The sequence below is a fragment of the Mugil cephalus genome, chromosome 7, assembly GCF_022458985.1.
Source record: "Mugil cephalus isolate CIBA_MC_2020 chromosome 7, CIBA_Mcephalus_1.1, whole genome shotgun sequence".
Lineage (NCBI taxonomy): Eukaryota > Metazoa > Chordata > Actinopteri > Mugiliformes > Mugilidae > Mugil > Mugil cephalus.
This window is the reverse complement of record NC_061776.1, coordinates 8,701,578-8,716,303: the sequence shown is the minus strand read 5'-3', so window position 1 is coordinate 8,716,303 and position 14,726 is coordinate 8,701,578. Positions and strand designations below refer to the sequence as shown.

Below are 14,726 nucleotides of genomic sequence, written 5' to 3'. Positions count from 1 at the left end.
GTCAAAATTTTTACTAATTTCACAGATTTTAGTTTGTAGTACACCGATCAGGCATAACATTATGACTGTTCTACTTAATTTAAATGATGGACTTGTAATTGACTTTTCGACCGTGGCGCAGTAGTGAATAACAGCGATAATTCTCTGTCCACCGCGTCCAAGTGCAGCTTAGACGAGAGCCTGTTTCTGTTTTTCCGCTGCGCTCTCGAGAGACACAGACTTTTAATAGGAAAACGCTAATAAAATGAATCATGACGCTAATGTTTATTGCCAAGGTAATGCCTATTCATTTACTTAATGGATACGCACCTGAGAAGCAATAACAGCCAAACCGGTGATTAGAAACATGCGAACGAGTTCCGTTCACAAACACGTTGAACGTGACGGCGGCGGCTGTGGAACGAGCTCACTCCAAGTAAACGGTTGTTTGGAGTTCGTTGTTGTTTTGCTCTTTCCTAGATTTCTCACCAAGGTGACGAGCCTCCCCCACAAACGCGGGGCTCATTAGTCTAATCCTGGGTGTGTTCTGCCTAGCAGGAATTCATAAAGACACAAACAATGCGCGCATGCATGCTAACAGCTCTCTGTCTGCAAGACGCTCCCACGGCGTTTCATGCCTTAATGAGGCCTGATCAGCAGCTGAAGACGAGGTGAGAGGCGCACAGCTGCAGCGACGGAGGGACTAGAGGAGCAGTTGTTCTGCAGGAAAATGGACCGCGCTAGTTAAATTCATCACGCAGAAATTCAAAGGCCACTTTCTTCTGACTGGCCAGCTGTATGGTAGCTTCTGCTTGCAAATGCCTGCTGTTCCTGCAAGTGTTCAGGATCTGAAAGCAAACTGTAGGCTTACTATGGCATCCTCTCTGAGTCCTGACTGGAAATATCTGATGCATTTTCAAGTCTGGGACGGCATTGTGTTTTGGTTTGGCACTGATGCCTCGCGGCTAGAAGGTTCTGAGTTCAAATCCACTGGCCGACTCCGGCCTTTCTGTGTGAAGTTTGCATGTTCTCCCTGTGTTTGCGTGGGTTCTTTCCAGGTACTCCGGCTTCCTCCCAACCTCCAAAGTCCTCCCACCATAACCTCAGTCAGTACATTTACAATTATTGCCTTAATTGGACTATGACAGGAGAACTAAAGTGCATGTAAACACGTTACTCCGATAAAATCGGGGTTCTCATTGTCCGATTGAGACACCCAGATAATGCGATTGGAATCTGAGTTTTCATCGGATAAAGCGTGTGCGCATGCTCCACCACCACTGGTGGTTCTGCACCAGAAGTAGCACGAACATTATGTACGAGATTAAAAAATGTACTATTGTCCGTCTGGTTATTGTTTGAAATGCCGGTCCGCCGCATGAACGACTCTTGTTTATTATATCACGTAATAGGTCAACCAGAAAACGGGCCGTATTAACACGGTATTGTGATGGCATCACAAATTCTTCAAAAAAAACTTTATTTGTAGTGCCCCATTTACAAAAATTGTTAAGTTGTTACCATTAAGGGAATTTTTGTGTTTTTTTTTGGGGGGGGGGGGGGGGGGGGGTGATTTGTGATGCCATCACAAACACTGGCATAAAAAGGGTTAAAAGTCAGAAATTAATCAAACTTTTAATATTTATGATTAGTACTGAAGTTGATTAAAAGATTTATGTAAAACAAAAAAAAAGTAGAAAAAATATTAACATTTTAATTATTTTAGGGCATTTGTGAAGAGGACACTTTTGTCCCTTAATGATGACAACATAACAATTTAGGTTACGTGGTGTAGAAATGAAGCATTGTTGAATTTGAGTTTGAAATATCAAAATATGATGGCAGAAAGCCTAATTACCGCAAGTTATCATAAAAACTAAAATGGAAAAGGACACGTTTACCTTATCAGGACATGAAGGTTATACATGTTGTAGAAGTATTTAGGACTAGGACGTATTCCACCAGTTGTGTCTGGAGTTAGTAACCCTGAGCGTAGAAGCATTGACACTAATACAAATGGCCACTCTCTGTCATTAGCTGAGCATGTGATGCCATCATCATCACCACCACCATCATCAGGGCTTTCTGTTGCATTATTAATGAGATGATGATGGAAGGAGGAATCAACAGAGTGATTAGGAGCAGAGGAAATGGAGGCATCTCCAGCTCATAAATAGACAAATACTGTTTTGCGTGGCTCAAACGAGCCTCTGGATCCGTTAATGTTAATAGCTGCAGCCAGCTGTCTTATTTATTCATTCGTCATCTGGGTGAAAACGACAATTATGAGCGCTCCCAGTGTGGAGATCGGATTATTCTTCCGTCCCAAAACTGCCCCTGCCGGGTCAGCGTGGATGGTTTTTAAACTTCCTTGTGTGTCAGCAACAGGATGTTTGATTCAAGGAACTGGAAGTGTTGCGTTTCTTTATCTGGACTTAGTCAGTTTGAGATGAGTCAGATGTTTTCAAAGGTCACTTTAAAAAAAACAACTGAAAAAAAAAACAATAGAGAAGATATTGATTTTTTTCTTACTTTCTGGGATTTAATTTATCTGGTTCTAGTAAAAGTAAACCAACTGCTGGATCACGATGTTGATTTTATTAAAATATATTATTTATATGTTGAGACAGGGTGGCTGTCAGGTTAAAGCACAGGAACATTTTTTTTTACTGTGCCATGACAAAAGAACAGAACAAGGTCGCCACAGCACAACCAACTTCTTTCTGGAACGATACAACATTTGATACAGTAATTGAATCTATTGAGGTTTGTCTCATAAAGCAGACTCAAAGGTTTGTTTAGCTACTGTATAGAATATCCTAGACTGTAAAATATTCAAGTTCAGCTAAAGCAGAAAAAAAAACGTAATTCACTTCCTTGGCTAAAGGAAATTGGTTCTGTTTTTCATGAGATACTGTGGAGCCACGTCAGCTACACCCTGCGCTGACCCACAAGTCGGTGTGACCCACATCCCCCCTTTTTTCCCCAGATCTGAATGAGGAGGGTGAAGGGCGACCTCGCTATTTTTTAACGTGCCGTGGTTCACCTCGTACTCGACACTCGGGGACAGTCGTAAACACGTGAAGCGCTTCAGCTTGAACTTTCTGGAACGAAAACAATCCGACAAGTCACACCCACCGTTGGCCCGTGATTGACAGGAAGTGTGAAAGCATCCGGAGCCGCTGCTGCTGCAAGGACGAATTCTCTCCAGCACTCTGCCCAAATTGCTATTTCCTCTGCTGTCCGCGGCCTCGCTGCAGAGCTGTAACACCTCTGCTTTGGCAGCGGTGCAGACGGCGAGCCATCAGAGGAGTGACAGAAAAGATGATTTCTGAGCACAATGCACGCCGCCTTGACCTCTGCTGATGGATTCTGAGCCACAGCGGCACGACGGGCTTTCGCTACGCGCCGAGCGCCGCATGTGCGTTAAATGGAGAATTTATTCAAATCTAAATCAGCTTTTTACTGCGACGCGCGCGGATCAGCAACGACGCTGTACTGCAGCGAAGCCGGAGATCTCAGTCAGCTCGATATTAGGACAAATGCAATGAAATGTACCGGCGTGGCCGCACAGCATTAGATGTACGCCCATCAGCCACAACATTATGACCACCGACAGGAGGAGTGAATATCATCGAGCATCTCGTGACAATTCAGTGTTCTGCTGGGAAACTTTTGGACCTAACATTCATTCATTTTACGTAGACATGTAGCACCCACACAGACCAGACCAGACCCCCCCTGGGGGGTCTGGTCTGTATTTTTTGTTATTTTAGCTGAGCTCTATACACTTTTAGAATCTTAAAGACACCAATGATTTACAGCTACAATTAATAAAAGTAATCCCAGCACTCAACGGCTCTGCGGTGGTTTGGTATCGATAATTCTTGCCTATACTTTAGATAACACAGTTTGCTTTAATATGTTGTTTTTTTTTTTGTTGTTGTGTTGTTGTTTTTTACCTGACGTTCACACACAATTCACCTTTAGTACAGATGAGAGAGAGGCCAGGGTTTCTGTCTCTTAGACAAGGTTATTAAACTCTTTCACGTAGCCGATTCATGAGATCACATCACGCTATCACATCTTCCTCCGCTCTGAACAACTATATCGGCGCATGGAACGAACAAGCTGATTAATAAGGTCACAGTCCACCGAGACACTTCACAAGCGCAGATTCTCTAAATCTCTCAGGATACGTTCACAGTACAGGCTCAACTCAGTCTTTTCTTTTTTCGTGTGTCAGATCTGATCTCTTAGTATCGGTGGATACTATGAATGTTTATTTCCAGCTCCGGTGTCAACACTTTTAACTCATCGTGTGAGGGGCGCATTCGTGGTGAAGGTGGATCAGACGTAGAACCAGACGTAAAGCAGATCTGAGCCTGTTTAAGGCCGAATAAGCTCGTTTTAAAAAGTCCTTTCAAAAGAAATTTCCCGTCTTTGTAGTGGAAGTGTTTGTCCTGGTTGACATCTCACCTCCACCGTTTTTTACAGTTTAGACTCTGCATCACAGTGAAAACTGAAGAAAGCGTCGCCTGAAATTGGCCCGAGATCGCTCTCACCGCGGTACAGAGATATGGGTTTCCCTGACAGACGCTGGAATCGATATAACTTAAATTAATGCGGAATCCCTCCACGAGAGGACGAGACGGGGAAAAAGGAGGCAGAGGTGGTTTGGTGGCGTCCAGGAGAAATGCTTACTCCTCAGCTCCTCTGGAAGTGTAATCAGCGGACTCGTCAGTGAGCGCAGGAGACCAACGAGCCCTCAGTGAGCAGCCATGACACTGTCTCCTCAACGGGGACGTGCTGGGATACACATCACAGTCCCCTCTGTAATTGGGAGCGTTTCGACTAAAGGCGGACGACGATTCAACGTCAGCGAAACGCTGCGAGAGGCTGCTTCATCATCGCTCTCTTGTTGAGGTTCCTTCCACGACTTCGGCTTTGTCACTTCTGCTTTTATGATTAAAAATAATAACACTTTAACACAGTTCTGCTCCCCTTGCTCTATTTTCGAAAACACACACAAGTTTTGGCAGACCCCAGGTCTCCATAATTAATAACCTTGGCATCCAATATGCTTCGAATCTGGAGGGGAACTGCTCACAGCATACAGAGGGAGATTACGCCAAAACACAAATAACAGTTTGATCATTCCTCTCTCCCACCGCGGAGGGCACGGTCATTAATCACTCCTAAAGAGCTGAGTAATGTAGCCGGCCTTGTGTGTCTGCGAGCCAGAGGACAGAAAAGCAAAGGAATTGGCTTTTATTGCGATGCTTCTTGCCAGCCGTCGTTTTGCATTTGCTCTCGTGCGCGCGGGAGGCGGCGGAAGGCATCTATCTCCTGATGTTGTGCCAAAAGGTATCATCCATTTATCAGAGTTTAACCTTTTCAGATCCTTCACAGGTCTCTCGGGGGGCCAAATAAGGAGAACCTCCACGGGCTACAGCTTACCGAAGCACCAAAGGTTAAAACACGGAGAGAGGCATGAAATCACAATTCAGCTCGTGACATGAGCCTGGAGAAACTCCCCTCCCTTCCTTTATGTTGAAAATGTATAATTTCACCAGTGATTCCCTAACCACAGAATGCCAAAAGGCAGTGAGTGTAGGATTACTCCGTCGGGGGAATGCTTATCGTGAGGGAGCGTCTTCCCTCCCACCCTTCATCCGTAATTGCTTCCCAGGCCTGCGAAGGAAAGAGCCCGGAGCTGTGTTATGTTTGGAGCAGAATTCGTTGAAGATAACTTGAAGACTTTGCTCCAATTGGGACCACTGTGGCATAACGCATAAAGCACCATTCTCCAGAAAAACTGAGCATTTTTAATATTCTAACAAGGTCCATGCATAAAAATAGTGGTTATCTGTCAGTAATGTTTCCCTCAGTTTGCACATTGTACGAAGACAGACCTCACATACACACACACACGTTTCTCTTCATGAACACAGCCCTGCAGAAAAACCAACACCGTTAGCTCGCTGCAGATGACAACAGAGTCCTTGGCCATAGCGGCCTAATTGGGGAGCTTTTTGTCTCGCGCTCCAGCTGGCTGATTGCTTCGCACAATCCTAATGAACAGTGAAAAATGGCTCGGATGCTCGGAGAAGATGTGGCTGTCTGAGATGAAATATTAAACATCTCACTTCTCCAGCTGTCACTAAAGCTGTGGTTGGGAGAGCGATGCCTTGTCACGTCTCCTTGGCGCAGATGCCCTCGCGCCTCCGAGCGAAGTGTGGCTCGTCAGAGAGAATTTCCAGATACGTTTAAAACCAACTCTGCCCAGAGTCTGAGCTAAAGAGTCTGCTTTGTAAATTTTCTTGTGTTCTCTCAGTGGGATTGTGCGCCGCCGCACAGCGGGCCAGAGGAATGGCTTTAAGAACGACAGAAATTCTGACTATTAAATGGATTATCATGGGATTGGGTTCAGGCGGCGAAGATTTCTCGAGGATGAAACCGGTTTTGTTGATCATTTTTCCTGTAGAGTACAACAAGCTTCAGTGTTTTTAGTGAAATATCTCAACAGCATCTGGATGAATTGTCATGAAGTTTGATGCAGTGGTATTAATCCTGATAACCTGACATCTGTCATCTCACACCACCTGTGTGTTTATTGCAGCTGATTAACCCTTTAAGACCTAAACATCCACCTGTGCATAAAAAAAAAAAAAGCTTGAGGTATTTGAGTTACTGTAACTCACTCATGGAAAATTTTAAAGTGCGGCTGAACACTGCGAAGTTGCACTTTCTGGAAAAAAACCTGCGATTATGGTAATGATGACACCGGGCGACGGAATACCAAGGAAACCCAGGAAGAGAGAGTTGTGTGGAGGAATTTATTGGTAAAAACAAAGATAGTTACACCCTGGAGATGTCACAAAGGTCTTTCACAGTGTTCAGCCACACTATGAATATTGTCAATAGCACAAATTACTGTGAGTTACAGTAATTCAAATATGGCATGCTTTAACAGACCCCCGGCAATCTGTTCGGTTTTAAAGGGTTAAAATGGGGTTGTGTTTACCAAGTTCATGAGAAAATAGCTCCATATGAACAGCGCCCCCTTGTGGTATGCACATCCTCAAAACTAGATTTTTTGTTTCAGAAATGGTGGCAGTCAATGGTAGCTTAATAAATTGTATTTTATCAGAGGATAATGTTAATATCCCCAGGAGCCTCGTTATTTCATTTCATTTCATTACGCTTCCCAGTCATTATCTGGCTAAGCTATCGGCCTTTACATGTAAACAGTTGGCGAGCAGCTGTGTTTTCACAACTTTACGGCTTATTTAACCATTTGAACGGCAAAGCACTTATGAGTGCCCGGCTTTCCACGTCATAACCTCGAGCTCACAAGTTCAATTCGAAGGCAGCACATGACCAAACACTTCACATCCCCATCTGTTTGTAGCTGCGGAGCTAACATGTAAACACTGTCACTGTGAGCACGCTAGCATACGTCTTTACCTCAAAGCACCGCAGGTTTTAGAGGGGAACGCTACAGGTTTTCTGGGATTTACACATCAAAACCTGTTTGCAGGTGCAACTGGAGGACTCCCACTGCAATAAAAGCTGTTGGAGTCCCCAAATTACTCCGAAATTGTGACTGAGGCAAGTTTAAAAAATCAAAAAAAATAAATCCTCGCCTTTGCTTGAACAGCTTTAGCGTAGCACACAGAGACCTCCAACGTATCTGTCAGCGGTTGAGGTGCATTGTGTGTAATGTAGGTGCTGAGTTTTGACACGGAAAAAAAAAAACGCATAAAATTAAAATCTGACAAATTCGATGGAGTGGAGCCCCTCACAGGTTTGGCTTTTAATCACATGAAACACGTCCCACGGCTTGTGAGACGGAAAAAAAGGGAAAAGTCAGCCTTGTTCATTCTTCTCCCCCCGTCTCCCCATGCTTGACAGGGCGCCTCGTTCTCATCTGCGCCGAAACCTCCTCCATTACTTCCACTCCGTCTGACTCGCGGGATATCAGTCAGGAATCTGCATGATTCCGGTGTCACGGAGGAAATCAGACAGAGACGGCTGCCCTGCCTCGTCCTCCCATCTCAGTGAGAGACAGGCGAGAGTGGTTCCTGTCCTCCTCCTCCTATTTTCTCCACTCTGACAAAATAAAAAGCAGGATAGCGCCGGAAGAAAGGAACCCCTTGGGGATTTCACTCTCTGTCTTTCGCTTTTCGTGTCAGTTTCTGCCTCCTCCTTCACTCTCTTGTCTCGTTCTCTCAGGCTGAACCTTTCCAGCCTCCCATACTCCCTTTTATCAATCTCTCCATCCTTCCCCCCATCCTCCTCCCCAATTTCGTCCTCGTTTCTTTTTTCTTTTTCTTTTTTTCCTCTTTGCCCTTACTCCACAAGAGTTTCTTTCCCTTCTCATCCCTACACCAAGTTTCTTTCTTTGCTGCCTTATCTGGTCGCTCTCCTTCACAGCAACAGTCCAGGGCCAACCAACGCTGCTGCATAGCTCAAAATAAATTACCCTTCATTCTGACCTAAATCAAACATGTTGCACTGAAAATACTGACTACCAAGGATTTAATGGATTCCGGTTTCATAAATACTTTTTTCTTTCCCCCTCTCAAGTTACTACACGGAAAATATGTTTTAGCGTCTTGGCCAGAAAACTCGCAGCCTTCCGAATGTTTTCTGGGTTGTGATGATGAGTCTAATACTACGGTGGAAGATGAAGTGAAGCGGTCAAAGGCTGACTGGCACTGCACCCAGTGTGCCAGCTAGCTGATGTCTTGGAAAGATTAATATGGCAGAGAGGTCAGCAGTCAAAGATGAGAAAGACAAACATTCGTGTCAGAGTTTCTTACTCTTTTAAACGCTGATCACGCGGGAGAAAAACAACTTGTAAAACCCTGAATATATATGTTTACTCAGGGTCTGACATCCATGTTGTCACACCGCACCGAGGACACAATAGATGACTGACTCCTGCATAATGTACGACCTCGTGTTGTAACAGCAAAGTGCATTCAAATCATCAACTATCGATTGCAGCTTGCGGTGAGACATTGTAAACAGCGACACAGTTGCAGGCTTGGAGAAGCGTAAATGATGTTCAGCAGAGCCGTGGCCCTAATTGATGTCCCTTGTCCCCAAAATGCCAATAAGTTTATTGCCAAGAGAAAAAATAAATTGGCGCTTTATTTATGATGCTCGGCTGCTCCGGTTCACTCGAGGTAAATCCATTCTCATCCATAACTGAGGTTTACTGACGCATTACAGACGAATCCTCATCAAATCAAAACATGCACGGTCACTGAATATTGGCATTTCAGAAAGTGAGAAATAGATGATGCCGCACGCTCCGTCGCGCTGTCCCAAAATATGACAGCAGTGACTCATTTCATATTTATTTGAGAGATCTGTGTGGCTGAACTCTGTGATAATTATGTTTCAGGGACAAAAAAAAAACAAAAAACTGGACAACCTCTGGGATACGACCAAACATCTGGATTCATGTTATTAATGTTATCACTGTATTCTGTGGACCACACAACACACTCGGTAATAAACATATGTAAAAATATGCTAAAGTCATCATCTAAACCGAGCTGACACACACGTCAGAGAGCTACACCCTTAACGTCCTAAAACTTTAACCTAATTTCACCCTTAATGCTCAAATCTGGGGGTCTTAAGTGTGAAGACGCAGCAAGATGGCGTCTATTTCTGTCTAGCCAGTCGGGAGCTTCATATTCTCAGGTTGTTTCTGGTTGTCTGTTCCACGTCGTCTGCTATTTCCCCTTCTCCCTTCAGCTCTCTCTGCCTCTATAAAATAATAAAAGCTCCTAAACAATTAAAAAATAAATAACATCTTGAGATGGCATACGTACATAAAGAGATGCAGAGCAGTGAGTACAGTAAATAAAGATAGTGCCATCACCAAATCAATCAACATTTCCTTTCATTTTTCATTCACAGACATATTTGAAGTCACCCTGACCACATGCACCAGCCAAGTATGTCTCATGTGAAGTGAATGCACAAGCAAAAAATGACTAACGTGCATCTGCTGTAGAGCTGAGCCACTTAAAAGGAAAACTTAAGACACTCCCAGCTGAACTTTCTTAGTCAACATTAGAGGTTTCCGCACTAGTTGGTTTCAGCACTAGTGCGATTTCTTTTAGTGAATAATGGTTCCACCTTCTGCTGCAGAGCTCCATTATTTTGTCACTAGACTAAATGGCTCATCAGAACCCCCGGTGTTTAATTTAGAAGGAGTTCATTTACCACTCAGGCTTCTTTTTCTGTTCAGGAACAATGTGTCGACTCCCAAATCTGCGCAGCTGATACACGTTCACGCTGCTTAATTGTCTCATCCGCGCATCGGCAGCCTGCAGGCCGTCCGCTTACTCCTATGCAAATGAGCCCGTGACGTATTCTGACGACTTGATGCACATTTTTTTTTAAGCGGTCGACAGAAACTTTCTTTGAGACAGGCATGGCGGCGTGAATGGGCCTGTCGCTCATGATGTCTTCAGTCCTGCCAAGATGGATTACTGACTGTGCCAACTGCTGACAAGCCCAAGGGCCTCGAAAGCTCAGGGACCAGAGAAGTGACTGTGGAGTCTATTAAAAGACTACAGGGAGGTGTAGAGTGACAATGAAGTCACTAGAGAGAAACAAAATGACTAAAGACAAATACAAGACAATACAAAAAGAGACGCGTGGAAAGTGAAATTACACGACTTATACATCAGAGACTAGAGTGGATGCAAAATGGAAGACGTGAAAGAATTGCAGGTGAAAAAAGTATACACTGAGAGAACCAAAATGACTGGAGTAGGATGGAAATCACAAATAAAATAGTTAAGACAGAAACAAAATGACTATATTACCATAATAAGCACACACATAATTATCGTATTTCCTCTAATAGTGGCTGAGGTCTTTATTCACTCAGCAGATTTAAAATGGTACCGTACACACATTAAATATTTACAGAAACTTAAATGGCCATAGCGAACCAGAGGGTAACAGTCAGAACAACTTATTCTTCGAGGGTCAATATTAAAACATTTCTTCTCCCGGTTTCTTGTTTGCACCACGCTGCTAAATCTCTCTGTTGTTTTGACAGTCAGTGCATTTTCATGCACAGTTTAATGTGGTCCTTGTCCCCTTTAACATGCAACGGAGAAAATCAAATAACTGTCAGGAACTCCTCCTCCACACCAGATGGCGATATATGAGTTTTCAGCAGGTTAATATGGCCCTATTTCTGGCTGACCTGTTACATTATATAATAAACAAGAGTCGTTCATGACCGGCATTTCAAACAACAACCAGATGGATAATAGTTGAGCTTTTTTAATCTTGTACATAATGTGTGCGCTACTTATGGTGCAGATAAGATGCCGCTACCTCTCAGGTGGTTTTGGCTTTGTTTACCTTCTTCTTCGATCTGCTTTCTTGAATGTTTTTGTTCCGGGGTCAAAAGCCAGCGCAGTGGCTGTGGAGCATGCTCACACACGTTATCCAGTTAAAGTCCTATTAAGTGTAGAAATGTGTGTAGAATCGATTTCCAATCACATTATGTGGGTGTTTTAACGAGATAAGGAGAACTCTGATTTTAATCGGAGTAACGTATTTACATGCGCTTAAGCTAACCAGTTAAAGTTGGATTATGGCAATAATTAGTTTTTTTTCACATGCACGTGAACATACTAAGTGTTTTGTTGAAAATCTGGGTTCATGTGACACGTCAAATGTAGCTACTGCCATCTATGGTACCTGTGTGTTACTACATCTATAATTGTAAGAGACCTGGCTACTACTTGAATACCGACCACTATTACTGTAGAAGAAATACTACTTAAGGAGGCTGTAAAAAAAGAGAAAATTTGAACAAGACAACAGATGTAGTTAAAACAGCGTAAAACATTGATGAAAGATGCAAAATCGATTGTACATATAACTATATTTTGTTTATATAGCTGCCGTTTTTTGCACTGTCTGCATCTCCCTGCCAAGGGGGATGTGTGAACATATACGTACATTTATATTTATAAGCATGCCCACTCCTTTACTTGAACACTGCCTTGTTTGTTGTAATATAGATTTTTATGTATATTTTTTTGATATTTTTATATTCTATTTTTTAGTCCGCCTATATGTGCACCGTGTGCACTGGTTTTGATGTTAAATGTTGAATATCTGCTGTTGTTAACAATGAGAATTTCCCCACTGTGGGATGAATAAAGGCATATCTTATTTTGTCTTATCTTAAAATGACTACAGAAAGATATAAAATTGCATTGAAGGAATGTAAAAATAGGACACAAATAGACACAAAGTGAACACTGAGGGAATACAATGGGTGAAAAAGCAATGAGCGAATGTATCGCAGACAACAGGAAATGACTAGAAAATCACTGGAAAGGGACACAAAGGATCTACAAACAGTTGTAAACCATCTTTTTACACATTAATGTTGGGAGGCCCTTCACGTGCCCACTGTCCCGCAACCAATTCAGAACAATTGATCTTCTTTTTTTTAACGAGTCTGTCTGTCCTTGTGTTGCCGGTTGTCCTGCATGTTGCCTAAACAAGCCTTCACACTGGGGGGTGCTTTACTTGCAGCCCCCTTCGCTCCCCCCACCACCACTACATCGATCGCCTTCTCCGGCCAGGTAGAAACACGTGGAAGTCAATACAGCCCCTGCCGTGACGTCAGGCCTCACCTAGCTGCAGGTCTCCGGGGTTTATCAATTACAGCCAAGAATGCAGCCAAGGATTTCATTCGTAGCCTAAGCTCTTATTAGTAACGACAGGTGGGTATTGAGTGTGGCGCAACACTGTGCAGGAGAAAATTGTGATAAACGACAGAGGGGAGTCTCTCTTTCTCTTTCTCTCTCTCTAAAGAGCTGTGCGGGTAGCAGGGAACCCGTGTTCATGTGGTGGAAGTGAGAAATTAAAAAAAAAAAAAAAAATTCAAAGATTGGCGGCTTCAGTTTGCGGTGCATTAGCTCCGCTTTAGACGCCACATCTGTTTACCTTATGGTCGATGATGCCGCTGTATCCCTGGAGGACCGGGGGCTGAGGCTGGGCCACCCTGACCGGGGCTGCGCTTGGCCGCCGCAGCTGTTCATGCTGCCGGACGCGCGTCTCGTTGGTGTCCCTGGACGCGCCGCTGAAGCTGCCGTTGTACACGAGGAACAAGCTGGCGCACAGGAGAAGCACGAGAAGCACGGCTACCCCATGGCGCTGACACAAAGACACAAGCAGACGCTGGCAAATGAGCGGAGTGCCAGTGAGTGGACACTAGTTCAGGCTGCAGGGGTAGACGCGAGGCAGCAACATCATCATCATCATCATCGTCACCATCATCAGCCGGTTTGTCACAATAGAACACAACTTCCTCACATACACATGACGCCTGAAAAGAACTTAGAAACACACCTTCGGTCGACTTAATGAAAGGACGCGGTCATGCTAATGACATTGTCAAGATGTCAGGTTGTTAATTTTCTTCTTTACTTAGTTCGCATATTAATGAAGTGGTGCGTTCAGGAGAACATCTGTTCTGTGAAGTGCAATTTGCAGCCTCACTTTCAGAGGACACAGAAAGCTCCAAAGACAAGAATAATAAGAAAAAAAAGTGCAGTATCGGTTGATTAAGATGTTAAGATGATAAACTCGTGACACTTTTAATCACTTTTGTGGCACAGTACCTTAAACACGTGTAAATCTATGTTTTTATTTATATGAGACATCTGCATGATTACGGATTAAATGTGACAATACGATTACATGCACTTAAGAAAAAAAATCCTAGCCTCTGCATTAAACAGAAAAATAAATAAATAATCAAACGTCCTGTGCGCTCTGATCCCTGATCGTGGAGCTTTAGTGCCAGCAGAGCGCACAGCTGGGTGTCTATTGTTCGGATACTAATCTTTTGATCCGACACTGTACACACAGCAGCGCGCTACGGCGACTGGAGCGCACTTCGCAGAACAATGTCGGATTTAAAAGCCAGCACCAACAGTTTCCTGCGGGGCTACGCGGCAGAAACCTTTACCATAGGTGTCTTCATTTTGCGGCGCGCTGTCTTATCGCTGCGGCTCAGTGGCTCCACTTTCTCTCATGGTCCGGAGTAATCTGCTGTCATCCTGGATCCACTCCAGTCCGTCCGCGCTGTCCCAGCCTTCCTGCCTGCCGCTGCCCGTGTGTCTTCAGACTGTAGCCTAGGCTCAATTCATACAGAGGAGACCGAGGCGACAGATGTTCACTATTGTACCTCTGCTGGGTCTTAACGCCTCCCTATTTCCAGGGTCTGGAGAGTGGAGGCGCAGCGCTGTTAATTATAAAGCCTACCTGCAGTAGGGCGATAAGAGCTTTCTGTTTAATGGTTATTTCCTTCTCAGCGATATTTGATGGGGATCTGCTCCCAGATTACTCTGGAGCACGGCGAACGCACGCCATGTCATGTTTTTGACGCCTGCTGCATAAAACATGAGCAGGACTCTGAAAACAAGTTATTGCTCCAACTCCGAGAGTCTCTGTTAATGAGCAGCAGTAAAATGGAGGTATTGTAGTTCATGCGTCCGCTCCACTAGCTTTACAGTTCAGAGTAGGGAGTTAATGCAGGCTACTTACCTCGCTAGTTATTTTTTTATATTGCAAGTGAAATGTGAGGCGCAGTTAGAGGTTCGTACAATGCTCCAAGCATTTTTACGCATATTTTCCAACCAATTCGTTTTGTATTTCTACATTATCAGTGAATT

The 14,726-nt window shown here is 44.0% G+C and overlaps 1 protein-coding gene across 1 annotated transcript in view; it reads right to left on the bottom strand.

The window, feature by feature from the left end:
* Nucleotides 1-14,253, bottom strand: part of st6galnac5a (ST6 (alpha-N-acetyl-neuraminyl-2,3-beta-galactosyl-1,3)-N-acetylgalactosaminide alpha-2,6-sialyltransferase 5a) — a 52,675-nt gene extending 38,422 nt beyond the window's left edge. Inside the window, exons 1-2 of the mRNA XM_047589611.1 lie at nucleotides 14,021-14,253; nucleotides 12,994-13,203 (exon numbers count right to left, since the gene is read on the bottom strand). Coding sequence (XP_047445567.1) covers nucleotides 12,994-13,203; nucleotides 14,021-14,035 — 225 coding nt within the window. The 5' untranslated portion in view covers nucleotides 14,036-14,253. The remainder of the gene's footprint in view (nucleotides 1-12,993; nucleotides 13,204-14,020) is intronic.
* Nucleotides 14,254-14,726: the final 473 nt, after the last annotated feature.